The sequence below is a fragment of the Nomascus leucogenys genome, chromosome 18 (assembly GCF_006542625.1).
Source record: "Nomascus leucogenys isolate Asia chromosome 18, Asia_NLE_v1, whole genome shotgun sequence".
NCBI classification, from domain to species: domain Eukaryota; kingdom Metazoa; phylum Chordata; class Mammalia; order Primates; family Hylobatidae; genus Nomascus; species Nomascus leucogenys.
Genome location: NC_044398.1, coordinates 77,291,965 through 77,308,273, shown reverse-complemented (window position 1 = coordinate 77,308,273; position 16,309 = coordinate 77,291,965). Strand labels below are relative to the sequence as shown.

The 16,309-nt window shown below is 37.7% G+C and overlaps 1 protein-coding gene across 3 annotated transcripts in view; it reads right to left on the bottom strand.

Moving 5' to 3' along the window:
* MAST4 (microtubule associated serine/threonine kinase family member 4) overlaps positions 1 to 16,309 on the bottom strand; it is a 577,822-nt gene that overhangs the window by 49,855 nt on the left and 511,658 nt on the right. For all 3 annotated transcript variants that reach the window (XM_030799245.1, XM_030799247.1, XM_030799246.1), the window contains 4 exons: positions 15,032 to 15,241; positions 9,439 to 9,540; positions 5,391 to 5,523; positions 767 to 834 (listed from right to left, as the gene is read on the bottom strand). In XM_030799245.1, the coding sequence (XP_030655105.1) occupies positions 767 to 834; positions 5,391 to 5,523; positions 9,439 to 9,540; positions 15,032 to 15,241 (513 nt within the window). The remainder of the gene's footprint in view (positions 1 to 766; positions 835 to 5,390; positions 5,524 to 9,438; positions 9,541 to 15,031; positions 15,242 to 16,309) is intronic.

Below are 16,309 nucleotides of genomic sequence, written 5' to 3'. Positions count from 1 at the left end.
TCAAATCTAGGCAACCTGACTCCAAAGCCTGGGTTCTTATCCCCCAGGCTACAGAGACTGCTCCTGCTTTCCTAACCCCTAATCTGATGCACCCTGCTTCCTCTTTTGGTGTTCACAATTGAGGAGAATGGCACCAGCATCCAGGGCCTCTCACCTGTGCCACGGCAGCAGCCTCTGAACTGGCTTCCACATTGTCACCCTTCCCTTCTCCTCCCACCCCACACTGCTTTCTGCACTGCAGTCAGTGTGATTTTTTTCAAGCCATAACTCTGATTGGATTATCTCCCTGTCCACTCCTCCCACCCTCATATACCCGTGCACCTCCTCCAAAGTTCAGTCACTTCCCATTGCTCTTAGAAAACAAAAACAAAAAACCTGACAAACACGAACAACAGGGACCTAAGCATCCAGTTTTTACTCAAGTGCTCTAGTTTCTGCCGTCTCCTTTGCTTAGTCCTCTGATGTAGCCTGTGTCTGGAATGTTCCTTTTGCCCCTTCTTACCCTAGTAATCTGTTACGTTTAGCTGAAGTGCCATTTCCTTGGGAAAGATTGGGAAATCTTTTGGGACTGGACAGACTATGGCAAATATCTTTACGTTATGGTAGCACATGGTCTTTTTTCTTCATAGATTTTATTCATATTCTTATTCATATATTCACATAGAAGCATAATAAACATTTGTTGAATAAATAAACTAACACAGCCAAAGTCTCCAGATGCTAAACAGAAAAACCAACATCATATTTCATCAAGAAATATACTTACACTCACTGATTCATCTGTTTCTGGTGTTTCTGCTGTCCCACTATCGTAGTTTCCCAATTGAGCCATTTCTAAGTTAAAAAAAAAAAAAAAAGTTAAGCTTAATAAAAATATTGCAATTGGATAAGAATACTAGGCTGAAACAAAAGAAAAATAGTTTCTCCCATATTAAAAAAATTGCTCTATACTCCAATGTCCCCATGGGAAAATCTTAAATCTAAAAAAAGGCAGCAATTGGTACTTTGAAATTGTTCACTACACACTCCTCCCTGGAACCCCATTTCTTGCAAACACCTAGACATAGGAACTTTAGAGGCTGGGCATAGGAACTCATTGGCTGATGCAATCACCACAGCTTGGAAAGGCTTCGGTGAGTCAACAGCTCTGCTTAGAATCAGATATCTGAGAGAGGCACATCTTTCCAGGCTCTGGAGGGCATCAAAGTAGCACTGACTACAACTAGGGAATGATTCTTAAGTTATGGTGCATATCTCACGTTCCATTCCTTCATATCTACTGATAAATACCCTGCCAAAGACACTAAGAATTTGAAATTTGTCAGAGAGGAAGTAATAATGGTGGTTAAGAGGGATTTGGAGATTAAAAGACTTAGGTTACCACTACTATCTGCACTTACTGACTGACTGACATTTTAACTTCAAGCTTTTCCCCTGTAAAATGTAAACAATATTACTTACTTCTTAGAGCTTTTTGTACTGTATGTGATAATGCATGTAAAGCTCTTAGCATACTAACAAAAATTAAGTGCTCATCACATGTTGTTATTTATTATTAATCATATTGTGTAATCAGTCTTGGATTGGATATCACATGCTTGACACCAGCTTTAAGTACTACCCTGACGATTTAGTTAAAAGAGACAAAGGTGTCTAAATTGATCAATTCACATTGGAAGGCATACTTGAATTTATAGAAGTAGATGAGACAATCAAATTCTTTTACTGTTCATTTTCTTTTTTATACTTTTAAAAAATCATGTTTTACTTAAAAAACATGAAATAATTTTCTCTAAATCTATGATAGGTCTTATCTGAGTGATAGGATCACAGACAATTAATATTTTCTTATTTTACTTGTACTTTCCAATTTTTCAAAATTGAACATGCATAATAAGTCATAGTTTTTAGTTACATATTTTGTGTGCATCTAAATATATTTAAAATTTTCAATTTAAATAAACTTAATTTTACTAGGTGATATTATTTAATTATTTAATTTAATTTATTTATTTAAATTTATTTAATTTACTAGGTGATATTATTTAATTTACTAGGTGATATTATTTAATTAATTAAATAATTAAAAAATTATTTCTTAGGTTCTTATTTTATGTATTCATCTTCTTATAAATATGATCATCCCTTCTGGGCAGACATTATGCCTAAAAGATATGAAGCAAAACGACATTGGAGTACTACCTTTAGATAAAAATTTATAAATTCTAGATTCTGGAATAACTGGACAATGACAATAACTTTCTCAGTTTACCTACAGGGGAAATTCCAGAAAAAAAAAGGAGCTTAGCATAAACTATGTACGTTCTTGGTCTCATTCAAATGATGTCAATATCCAATATGACTAGCACCTTAGATTTATGGACTTAGAGGTGAACTAAAATGCATCTAGTTAGAAAGGATCTCAAGGAAAGGGGCAAAAATTAGTAGTATTTAAATAAAACAGCAACAGCAGCTAACATCTATTAAACACTTACTATGTTAAGCAATTACAAAGATAAACATAGAATCCTCAAAACAATTCTATAAATAGATACTACTATTATCTCATTTTTATGGAAGTAACTGAGGCACAAAGAGGTGCATCAATTTGGATGATCAAGGTTCATACAGCCTGCAGTGTTGGCTTAGGGTGCCAACCTGGCAGCCCAGCTCCAGAACTCCCAATTCCTAACCTTCAAAGGACAGGTCTAAGGTATGTTAGTTTAGATGCTGACAAGAAAGGGAAACAAGTGTAGAACAATCAGAGTCTGTAATCATTTATTTTTTATTTCTTGAGACGAAGTCTTGTTCTGTCACTCACACTGTAGTGCAATGGCGCCATCTCGGCTCACTGCAACCTCCACCTCCTGGGTTCGAGCGATTCTCCTGCCTCAGCCTCCTGAGTAGCTGGGACTACAGGTGTGTGCCACCATGCCCAGCTAATTTTTGTATTTTTAGTGGAGATGGGTTTCACCATGTTGGCCAGGCTACTCTTGAACTCCTGACCTCAGGTGATCCACTCAGTGAGGTGCAATTTGTTTATTAAATTACCTGGAGAGGTCATATTTCAAATGTTAACAAACAGATTAAAAACTAGCCTCAGGGCCAGGTGCAGTGGCTCACGCCTGTAATCCCAGCACTTTGGGAGGCTAAGGCAGGCAGATCACTTGAGGTTAGGAGTTCAAGACCAGCCTGGCCGACATGGTGAAATCTTGTCTCTACTAAAAATACAAAAATTAGCCAGGCATGGTGACACACGTCTGTAATCCCAGATACTTGGGAGGCTGAGGCAGGAGAATCACTTGAACTGAGGAGGTGGTGGTTGCAGTGAGCCAAGATCATGCCACTGCACTCTAGCCTGGGCAACGAAGCAAGACTTCTTCTCCAAAACAAAACAAAACAAACAAACAAAACAAACAAAAAAAACTAGCCTCAGATCTTAAATTGTCAAGAGTTAAAAACACAACTCCCAGTGATTAAACTCCGAACTTGTCAAAGATCACTATTCATGTTTTCTTTAGAGCCTCTAGAAAGCTAGTTTATACATGAGCCTCAGATTATTCACCTACCAAAGTTCAGCCTACAGTGATTGCCAGGTAAGAAAACTAAAGAACTCACTGGGTCCACAATTCAAGGGCTGATGCAATCTTAACTATACCAGCGTGAAGAGTCACTATAATCTACTTTGACAGCCTCCCCAATTCCAACTATTTTCATTAAAAAAAAAAAAAAAGAATTAAAAGATGGTTCTGTTTTAAATAGAGTTTCTGCTAAATAACTATTATCTGAGAAATACATATTATTTGTAAGCAGTGGGTAGTAATGGAATGGAACCAAGAGTCAGCTTTTGAAGCAGGAAGCTAAGGCATCATTTTGTAACGCCTGAAGTGATTTTTAAAACTCATCTAAATACCATTAAACGTCTGCCCTTTTTATTTCATTGATTTAAACCATTTCTGAAGACTCATGATTCAAAAAGGTAAAGACGGTAATTTAAAAGCCATGGGTAAAAATCTCTCCCCAGGGAACTTTTCAGAAAAGCAGCCACCAGTCTCTGATAAGTGATGAATCTGTTGTGGAATTGCTTTCAGTACAGTATAAATTTATCTGGCATTATCTCACAGTGATGCATGCATCATTTCACTGGAAGCAAAGATACGATGGCCATAGGAGCAAACAAAGCCGGGAAACAGGAGAGCAGGGCAGAGAGCAGCAGGTTCCCTGGCTTCAGATGGGAAAATCTCTGTGCCAACATTTACCACCATTACAAACAATTTAACAAGATAAACACTGTTTGCAAATTCAATTTAATGAACCAGGAAGATAATTTTGAATGAAGGAGTCAATGATAGTTTTCGAGTCTTTTTGGGGAGTTTATAACCTAAATGTTATAAATAATAATCCTAAACAATCATGAACAGGAACAGGTTGTCGGGGGAGTGGTTTACCAATATCAGATTTTTAAAAGTTCACTGACAAGATGCTTCCTAATCTCTGTATTTAATTTGAAATTATTATTTTAAAATGTGAATCAACCATAAATCTTTTCTTTTTTTTTTTTTTGAGTCGGAGTCTCACTCTGTCGCCTAGGCTGGAGTGCAGTGGCGTGATCTCGGTTCACTGCAACCTCCGCCTCCTGGGTTCAAGCGATTCTTCTGCCTCAATGTCCCGAGTAGCTGGGATTACAGGTGCACACCACCATGCCCAGCTAATTTTTGCATTTTTAGTAGAGACAGGGTTTCACTATATTGGCCAGGCTGGTCTGGAACTCCTGACCTCATGATCCACCCACCTCGGCCTCCCAAAGTGCTGAGATTACAGGCGTGAGCCACTGTGCCCAGCCCATAAATCCTTTTATAAGCTTAAAAAAGCATTTTTATTGTCTCTCCTGTATAGTACTATGTTTTATATTTTAAGTAAACAAGAATATACCTATGAATACTGTACTCAATTTAAAGTAACCTACCATCAATTGCATTACTTCCAAATTAAATTTAAATGTCAGTTTAATTAATGATAATTTCTTTAGCAACATTTTAAAAATTAGAAGTACTCTCAAGAGCCCAACTGAGCTCTGCACGAGAAAAACTACTCAGTGAAGACTGAAATTGAAACCCTTCTGAGACACTCTGGCATTCTCAGGCTGACAGGCTTCTAAGATGTCAAGGCCTGACCCACACTCTAGGTAGACACAAAATGGGTCATGCTCATTTGTGTCTCAGGACCCAATTTATGGCTATTTCCTTCAAATAGCAACCAGTCCCCAAATATGGACTTATCAATAGATAGAGCCAAAACATGAGGAAAAATAAAGATTTGCCACTTAGATTTCTTCTATGAGGCAACAGTGCATAAACTAAGTCAAAGGTAGGGGCAACCCAGGGACTCACCTTCCAAGGGATCCTTATTGAGTCCCAGTTGGCTAATGATGTACCTGGGAATGTCGGTTTTAATACCCTGTCCTTCTTTGGCATGGCCTTCTGCTGCTTCCAATAGGTAGTAAAATTCTTCCGGATCAAATTCCTAGCAGAAGACAAACACAGATGGATACTTCTTTGAGCCAAAATTGTCTGAGGTTTTATTACATAAATCTCATTCACAATAAAACTGCTGGATATACATGGCTGTAAGTTACTTATGCAGAAAGGAGGCAAATGGCTTTAAAAAGTATGTAATTCTCACTTCATATGTGAAGCCTATTCATATTCTAAGCCAACACATTTATGCACAGGGTAACCCAAAGATAATGATCATTTCCAATTTGCTTGTAATGTAACTACGAAGGTACTATGCTCCACTTAAGATCTCGCTCGTCAGAAATAAACAGGTCTGATTTTTACTTGTACCTTTGTAGCAAAGTTGTAAAATCTGGTAATTTCAATCCAGAAGATTTGAGATTCAATTTCTCTTTCCACCCAACCAGCAACAAAAGGAATGTTAGAATATATTTACTCAAAAATGCTGCAGGAGACTCTCTTAATATAGAAGTATCCAAAAATATTAGAAAAACTTCAAAGTTACCATTTTTTATTAGTTAACTATAAAATTAAGTTACTACTATTCACATAAAGACCAAGAAAGAAAAATAGGAAATTAAAGCCTCTGTCTCCTATAAAACTTTGGGATATATTTTTCCTATTTAATTTTTTGTGTGTATGTGGCTACCTGTTGCTTCTAGTGTGTAATAAAAATCTTCAGGATCACCACACTCTAGATGGATGTTGTGATACTATCAAATGTATTTTTGGTCTTCATCCCTGTGTTTTTTTGGTTTTTTTTTGTTTTTTTTTTTTGAGACGGAGTCTCGCTCTGTCGCCCAGGCTGGAGTGCAGTGGTGCGATCTCGGCTCACTGCAAGCTCCGCCTCCCAGGTTCACGCCATTCTCCTGCCTTAGCCCCCCTAGTAGCTGGGACTACAGGCACCCAACACCACGCCCCGCTAATTTTTTGTATTTTTTAGTAGAGACTGGGTTTCACCGAGTTAGCCAGGATGGTCTCGATCTCCTGACTTCGTGATCCACCTGCCTCAGCCTCCCAAAGTGCTGGGATTACAGGCATGAGCCACCGCGCCCAGCCTTCATCCCTGTTTTCTGAAATACCACTCCTGAAACCCTTGGAATCTCCAAAGTAATAAATGGCTTTTTGTATTCTAGTGAGTTGACTGGTGGCTGGGCACTCCTGGGTAGCCTCTGGAAGAGGGCTGGTTGTCAGGGGAACCTACCATATGATGATAGGGTTGGGAGTTGCAGCCCCATCCTCATTTCCACTTCAGAGAGGGGCTGAAGGTTAAGTGGATCACCAATGGCCAGTGATGTCATCAAACATGCCTATGTAATGAAGCTTCCATAAAAACCCAAAAAGACTGCACTTGGGGAGCTTCCGGATAGCTTAACATGTGGAGTTTCCTGGAAGGCAGTGCAGCCAGGGAGCTTTGCACTCCTTTCCTCATGCTTCACCCTATGCATCTCATTATCTGTATAGTTTTTAACGTATTTCATAATAAATTGGTAACCTTCAGTGTTTCTCTGAGTTCTATGAACCACTCTAGCAAACTAATCAAACCCAGAGAGGGGGTCATAAGAACCTTGGTTTACAGCCAGACAGTGAGAGGCACAGGTAAAACCATCTGGAGCTTGCGACTGGCATTGGAAGTAGGGGCACTCTTGTGGAACTGACCCCTCAACCTGTGGGATCTGACACCATCTCTGGGTAGACAGTGTTGGAATGGAATTGGAGGACACCCAGCTGGTGTCTGCTGCGGAATGGCTTGCTTGCTTGTTGTGTGGGGTTCCCACATAACTGGTGTCAGAATCATGTTGTGAGAGCACAGCAGGAGAAACCGAGTTTGGTTTTTCCCCTGTGCCCAAAGGGATGCCATGGATTTATGTGTTGTAAACAATTATGCTTATTGACTTAAAACCCAGTTATCAATTTCAGATATATTTCCTGGATTTTTTCCCCCAGGATCTTTCCCATTTTGGTTAACGCCCAAAATAGGCAACTTTGGAATCTCAGCATTTCACCTGAGAATTACTCAAGAGTTTCTAAAGGCCATATAAAAAAGAAAAAAAAAAAAAAAAACTTGCTGCAAACGGAGTAAAGTCAAACCAATGTAAATACTCAGAGCCTTTACATACATACCTATTACAATGACTGACAGAGTAAGCCTGGGTACAGTAGGGATAAGGTGATAGGTTGGGGGAAGCGTCTCCTAATACTATGAAACTCCAGTTTCATCTAAGCTTTAAAGAGTACTTTGAAAGCAGCAATATTTCCGAGCTACTTGTAAGTTCACTTGTTTCTATCTTTGGGAAGCTATACTTTTTCTCCTCTGATTATGAGTGATTACTGTAAAAATTTAATTTCCTCCTTTAAAGCAAGATCTGCTCTTAGCATATCTGCTGTTGTCCAGAAAAACAGGTTTTAATGGTAAATGACACTTTCCCCTAAATTAAACAATTGTGGGAAGTACAAACGTGGTCCATAATTCAAAAGCTACAACAGGAGAGGCAGTAAAAAGTTAACTAACCCTTCTACCTGGATTTACCAGTCACCCAGTTCTCCCTGAGGCATTCACGATTTTTTTTTCCTTTTAGCCTTCCAGAGATACTCAATGCCAAATGGTGTGTTTGATTCTATGATTCTAAGGGTCCTCACCATTCATAGAAAGCCCTTCCCTACACCTCCCAACTCCCTACCTTTCTCCTCAAGATTTTCCCTCTGTGTCTTACAAGGCACTAGTACATATTTATGGTGCTACGAATATTTCACTATTATAAATTATTATGGATGGTAGTTAAAATAAGGGCAAGACCAAAGCACTGCAACCATATATGTATTATGTATGTATGTATGTGTGTATTTCTGAAAAGCTGTATTGTATGTGGTGTTATAATTACTTTAATAGCCAGTGGAACTTTAAAGTGAATTTTGATGCTATATTACTAGACCCTTAAAATAATTCTTATGTTCACAGATAAATATTTGTTCAGTTTTTAACTGAAACCTCAAATCAAAATTTCATAAAACATAAACTTTTAAATAGGAAAATGATCACTGGCCAAAAATATATAATTGTATTTATCTTTAATTTAAATTTTTTTTTATTTTTTGAGATGAAGTCTCATTCTGTCACTCAGGCTGGAGTGTAGTGGCGTGATCTCAGCTCATTGCAACCTCCGCTTCCTGGGTTCAAGCAATTCTCCTGCCTCAGCCTCCCAAGTAGCTGGGATTACAGGTGTGCACCACCACACGTGGCTAATTTTGGTATTTTTAGTAGAGACGGAGTGTCACCAAGTTGGCCAGGCTGGTCTGGAACTCCTGACCTCAGCTGATCTGCCTGTCTTGGCCTCCCAAAGTGCTGGGATTATAGGCGTGAGCCACCACGCCCAGCCAAAAACATATAATTGTTAACATGAACTAATCATCTATAAAAGTCTCATTCCTTCAGGTCTGCATGAGGCTCTACTGTATTTTCCCAAATGGGATGGTTAGCATCTTATTTTCTAACTTGCCACATTTTAAAACAAATAATAATTATAAATCACACGTCACTATTTATCTCTGCATTTATCTCTATTCCTTCTCTGCATCTTGGCAACTCTAAAAAAGTGTGGTACAGCAAGGGTTTTAAACTAGCTGTGACATAAAGTAATTATGCTGAGATAAGGTCAAGCACATTATTTTATGATTATATTTCAAGTTTGACTAGAATATGATATAACCATCACTTAATAGAGGAAAAGTCCTAGAAGTCTCTCTAAAATCAGAAAGGACAAGTCACATATCGACATCATCATAAACGTTCACAAGTTGTAATTCCCTTTGACTCTTTCCATTTAGCTCTGGTGCTGGAAACCAAATGAAGCTGGAGCTTTCTGATGGTAACTGCTTTCCCAGTTAACAATAAATAATGTAGTCACATCGAGGGGCAACTTACCAGGCACTCTAATAACCGAGCAGGGCGGGCAATAACAATTAGGATCTTTCGAACTAGTTGTTTAATAAATGCCAATTCTCCACTTTCTGAACGATCATGAGCCTATGAAAAAGCAATAAGGGGAGTGATGATGCAGAGTTGTTCCATTAAATGGAAAAGAAAATCAGCAAAGCATGCTAATTAGATTGCAAATGTTCAAAAATCGAGTAATTTAGAAAATGCTATTAAAAGATTGATAAACAGACATTATGTGTGTATAAATGGACACTATTAAACGCCTATATCTACAAAATCTTTCTATTAACTAAACCTTAATTGCAAAACTCTGACATATTATCTGTGCTAAAAATCAAAGGGCGCTTAATGTGAACCATGAATGAAGGAGACATTAAAAGTTTCTGACACATTAAGCACACGGTACAAGTAGAGTGGGAAGCTGATCAAGAACCTTGATTTTCCAGTTAAGACCATCTTAGACATAAGAAATGGCTAATATAGTGAAGGACTGCTTTTATCCTGGACGCTTAACACATTCTTGAAGTATATTTCATATATACAATATGATTTGCCTATAAATTAGTTATATTATCACACGTAAGAAGTGTGCAATGCTTTTTTCAAGTGTTAGCTGGATAAAGTACATACCAGTTGAGTAACCTTTATCCAAAATGCTTGGGACCACAAGTCTTTGGATTTTTTCAAATTTTAGAATATTTGCATATACATAATGAGATATCTTGAGGAGGGGATCCAAGTCTCAACACAAAAATTCATTCATGTTTCATATACACCTAATACACATAGCCTGAAGGTAAATTTATAGGATATTTTTAAAGAATTTTGTGCACTCATCACATGAGGTCAGGTATGAGAATTTCCACTTGTGTTATCAAGTTGGTGCTTTAAAAGTTTCATATTCTGGAGCATTTTGGAATTTGAATGCTCAACCTATACCTGGGTATATAAATGTGAATTCAGTTTCACACATTGAATAAATAATACCTAGGCACTTAAGTTAGTAAAATTTAACTTAAAATCTTTTAAAATTTTATTTTATATATTGCCCAAGCACAACAAATATTCTGAGCGTGAAGCAGTTTGTTAATAGTCATTTAAATTTTCAATAATATTTTCTTGAAAAAAAATCAGATAAATCTGTATCAAGACAGCCATAAAACAAGTTTTAGAGGTTTTAACATAAACTTCTCTGTATGTTCACTTTTAGGCTTTCTTAATCTTTGTTTTTATGATTTACTTTCCTCTAAGGATTAAAAAATAACATTTCATTGTGATGCTGGTACAATATAATTTCACAGACACAGTAATAAACATTTACAATCATTCTTGAAGGTGCTTTACCATGACAAGGAACAATCCCGTACCCCCATGAAAAGAACTGGCAGAGACCAAATTTATAAAAAATGATTGTACTCAGAAGTAATATGTCTGCTGAATTTAAGCCATCAAATTAAAAGCCATTTTCCAAAACACAGGTACAAAAACCATATACAGGCAAAAGTAAAACAGTTAACTTTTGACGTTAAGATAAAAGGAAAAATGACCATCGGTGAATAATCGTAGAATAGAAAGTGTTCAAAGAACACCAACTAGTAAATATAACGACAGGTCCTAGTAACCAGGAAGGATGCTAGGACATATATAAGGATGCACATATATATACATCTCAAATATTGAAACTGTCTTTAAATTTTCTTCCCAATTTTTGCTTTGCAACAAAAACAGATTTTTGGAAGATCCAGTGAATGCCAAAAAATATGGTTACATCTTCTTTATGATTTATCCTCAACCAAACTAAACAAAAAACTTTAAAGATGAAGCAAAAAAACACGTAACTTCTTAGTTGACATTTTGGGCAGGATACTGAACTTTCTTCTTACTATAATAATTTTTGGTTTATAAATTCAGGAATATAAAGAAAATCTGAAAAGCCTAAACACATTTTGGATTCTCTTCAAAGAGAAATGACAATTTTGTATCTTAATAAACTTAAAAAGTCAGTTTAGATTAAATAAATTCCATTTCAAAAATCGTAATCAGTTCATTCTAACTTCTTAGTTCTAAGAATGATCAGCCATAACCAAGGATAAAACATATAATTTACATTAACTCAAACAGTATTTTATCTACTAACTTAAGTGGAGAGAAGGAGCCCTGTTAAAACGACACAAAATAAAGACACGATTAGCCCGTGAAGGGAAATTTCTTCCCGGCTGTTACCAGCAAGCTCCAAAGGGGAAACACTAACGGATACCCTGTGTCTGTATTTTAAGGGTTGGCCACTACAAAACATAACCATGACCCAGATTTGAGAGTAGGTTAGAGCTTCCTATGTATTTTATTGTCTTTGGCTAAACTTCTCTAAGTGCAAAAAAGAATGGAGACATAAAAGCATTCATCTGGAATTGTCTTAGGCCTCAGGACTTTAAAAAGGCATTAAGCTGCTCAAACCTTAGGGGGATTTTACCTGGGTTATGCAAAAGACAGACAATGGGAAAAATGGCTAGGAGATAGGCCTACAGAGCACAGAATGTCACAGTTGGGAACTGATTAACTGCATCCTGGGGAAACCAAGGCAAGTTCCACAATTTGGCTCTATCTAAAAAGGGCAGGCCCCCTGCAATGGATTAGCTCCAAGTTCTGGAAAAATACTGTAAATGTGATTATGCAAATAGTTTAAATTTTTACAAAAGGACTGAAGGAAGCTCTTTATCTGTAAAGCTAAACAAGAAACCATTCTTATTTATACCCAACAAGACCTTTATGCCACAAGTATACATGCTTCTCTGGCCAAAAAAGAAATTTCTTTAAAAATCAGTATTTTAAAAATAATAATAGGACCCATTCACATGATCTGTGAAACCCTAAGATTTTATTTTAATTGTCATGAAACAATCTGCTGCGTCTGTCACAGAAACAAAATTAAGTAGGGAATTTCAGTGTAAATAGCTTTGGATAGCAATCCTACCCTTTTCAGGGCATGCCTATAAAGGAATGAAAAACACAGGACTAAGCTGGTAACTATGGTAATATCCTGGGACAGAATTGCAGAATTAGGAGTATCTCACAGAGGCGGACTACAGAATTCCTGTGTCTGCCTCTTCTGTTCAAAAGCGCACCATTTAGCAAACATAACTTTCAAAATATTCTCATAAATAGTAATATGCATAGTGTTTCCAGCATTTTCTGGACTCTGATTTGATTAAAGCAACAGATACAACCTAATAGATTGAATATTTTGGCATGCAGTTGTATCTATTTTCTTCCTTCCTCCCTTCCATGGTTTCTGAGGAACCGATAAACACCAGGCACTGAACTCAGCACCAGGGAGGTAGAGGTGACTCGTGTTGCTCAAAGAGCCCCCTGTCTGCTGGTAAAGTAAGACCGCAGAAGTCAGTACAATTCATTATGGCTAAATGCACTGAGAGGAAGGGCACAGCAACGGGCCATGTTATGGTTTTACTTATGGGCAAGATAGAGCTAATAAAGAGTTTTAGATAGATATTCTTGCAGCTGCATAAAAGTATGAATTTGAAGAGTTAAGACTGGAGGGAGGCAGATTGGTGAGGATGAGGGTCTGAGCTGGATGAGGGTCTGAGCCAGGTAGTGATTATAGAACAGGAAAGAAGGGTTGTAGAAATATTTAGGAAGTAAACTATGAAGGTCTAATGGGTTGCTTGATGAAGAGAGAGAGGGAGTCTAGTATTCTCAGAGTTCTAGCAGGTGACTGGGTAGACGGTGGTGCCAATGATGAATGAAAAGAACGTGGGAGAAGCATGTGTGGTTGAGGAAATGCTGTCTAGTTTTATATAGGTTGGGACTGCTGCTTCAGTGGGCTGTCCAGGTAGAAAGATATTCAGTAGGCAGGTGGATCCATGATTCTGAAATGTGAGAGATGACTACTGGTCTGAGGTAAGGATTTGAAGCCATTAGAGTCTATAGGTCTTTGATCCAAGACAGCCAACAAGATCACTAGGAGAGAGGGAGGAGGAGTAGACTAAAGACGAGATCGTGAGAAAACTTGTAGAAAACAGGAGTTAGAAGAGAAACCCCTGGAAGAGGCAGAGAAGAAATGGTCAGATGTCCCAAGAATAATAAATTAAAAGGAAGGCAGAGAAAAGGAGGGTTTTAACACTGCTGAATGCAGTAATATTCTATTAAAACGTCCAGTGGATATGACAATAAGGAGGATGTCAGTGAGTTGAGGGGTATCAGAAGCCATTCACTCAAAAAATATTAAAGTCCTTCTATGTGTCACACACCATCCTAGGTGAACAAAGCAGATAACATCCCTGTCCACAGAGACTTTATACCCTAGTGTAGAGAAGTCAAAGGGCAGCCTGTGGACTGGGAACAGTCCACGGCTGTTATCTGCGTGATGAGATAAGTACAATTTTAAGCGTAAGCATGGGGCAACTCTTACAGCAATTTTACATTGTAATGTAACTCATTTAGCAATTTTACTTTGCCAGGAAACCCAAGTGCATGATCATTTTCCTGTAAAATTTTCCTTTTAGTTTATGGGAGAGAACAGGTCCATGCCAATTTAGAAATTAACAGAAAAACCCCAAAACAATGTGTTCACCCCTAAGGATAGTCTGAAAGGGACTGCATCAGTGGACTGCAGTCGGTTGCAATGTGAGAAATCGCGAAAGAGTATAGAAGGCCTAGATGGCAAAGGGGAGAAAAGCAGTGGCTGCCAGCCAGAGAAACATATTATCTCGCCAGCTAAATTCTGCAGGGGCAAGGACAGATAGAGTTCTCAAAAATTAGGATGCTAATATTTTCCTTCAGTTTTCTGCAATTACTTACATATTCATGTCTAGAGAAAACTATCTATAACTATGTTTGCAAAGGCATAATTTGTGCCCTGTGAGATACAAAACTACAATATATACAAATACATAGACTAAATAGGTTTTTTTTTAGGCTGTGGCTGGACAATTTCAGCCGGAAGAGCAATATTATACATGCATTCCATTCCCCCATACAGACTCTCTTCCTGTCCTGGGTGTTATCAGGTGCTAGGCATGCAAGTGTTAGGCCTAGACGGGTCCTGTATTTATCTGTCATTTTGGAAATTGGATATTTTGTTAGAGGAAGAACTGACACTAATGAAAATATAAGTTGCCATTTACTACCCAACACCACATGCAGGTTAATTAATAGAACACACAGCCTGGAAGAAGCCAGCAATTTTCCATTTAGCTTTTTCAGATATAGAACTAGATAGCACCATCAAATAACACACATACGCTCAGGTAATTTATAACTTTATGGTTAAAGGGGGAAAAAATCACTGCTTCAAAATCCTTCACAATCCACTTATCCTAGAGTCATAGATTGTTGGGTCCCAAGATTCCTGTAAAGGTTATTACATTAATTTTCTATTACTATAAATAATGACCAGAATCAATTTATAGCAAGTAGCAATCAGGTGAGTTTTTTTTTTTCCTTCTTTTTTGCTTCTCTGGAATGTGAACTCCATTTCATGGTTATAACTTGCAAGCAAAAAAAAATTTTTTTCAGGGAAAAGCAAAATACATCAGAAAACTATATGGTACATGGTTCTTACCTCCTGTAGCAACTTATCTAATTTGTGCTGTAATTCAAGGAAGTATCGTGAGGTGATGAGGCCCTGGTGGGATTTATCCAAGCAATCTCGAGCCAGTTCAATAATCTGGTGGTGAGTGAAACTAAGCACTCCATCTGCTAGGGGTAGAACGTTGTCAGGAGAGTAGCTGGTGATAATTTCCTTTAGACGTTCTTCCATCTGAGCTGTAGCCTATATAGGGAAGACACACATACACAGATGTAATACAAGGAAACACACATGTAAACAATTCGATCATCACATTTTTATAGCATTTTCAGAGACCTCCACAAGTCGTTAAATAGGATTCTAGAAACCAAATTTAAAAGAAGCCTCACTTCTGATAAAATAATGGTACATACATGTCATCAGACATTTGTCTGAACCCATTGATTATACAACACAAAGGCTGAATGAACCCTAATGCATGTGGGGGGCATTCATGCACAGCCTTCCCAGGTACATGGGAAATCTCTGTACCTTCTGCTCAATTTTTTTTTGTGAAGCTAAAACTGTTCTTAAAAAGTTGCTTTAAAAAAGCAGCAGCCTCAGCATGTGAAATACAGATCTGAGGATACATAAGTGAAATCAATATTTCAGAATGATAATCTCCCTTTTCTGTGTTCTATCAAACGTAAAATGGTCTCTGTAAGCTTCTTCAAATAACTCAAATTATATCTGTGAATTGTTATGCTTTCATTTAAGATCTTGGGCTCTTTCAGATGGACTGTCCAAAATATCAAACATTTATGCTTTTGTACTTAAACATCAGGTTGTTGCTAGAGTTCCACAACCTACGCTAAAAATGTATCTTTTTGGCTAGGTTTTTAATGTGCCAGGAGCACACATCTTATATCATCTTCTTTTGCCAAAAAGCTACATCCTATGTAAAAGTCCCAGGGGACTCCCTTGGTAAAATAAATCTAAAATTTCCTTTCCAACTTTCATTTCATTCTCTCTGGTCACCCACTGCCTAATCCATATTCCTTGCTTACATTAATTATATATGCAAGGAGACTCCCTCTCCTTCCTCCCTCCTCCTCCCTTCTAATATCCTAACCTGCATTAACTAGGTAACAGTGAGTATCTGTTTCCCTGGTGAGCAAGTGACATGTGATAAATAGCTAAAACAACTTTAATCAATGACATCAATGTTGGGTTAGTTGCAAATAATAAGTACTCTACTCTTGATTTATGAAACCAAAGATTTTCATTTGTTCTCCTGCTTAGGGCAACACAGGCTGTGGGGGTGGATCAGAA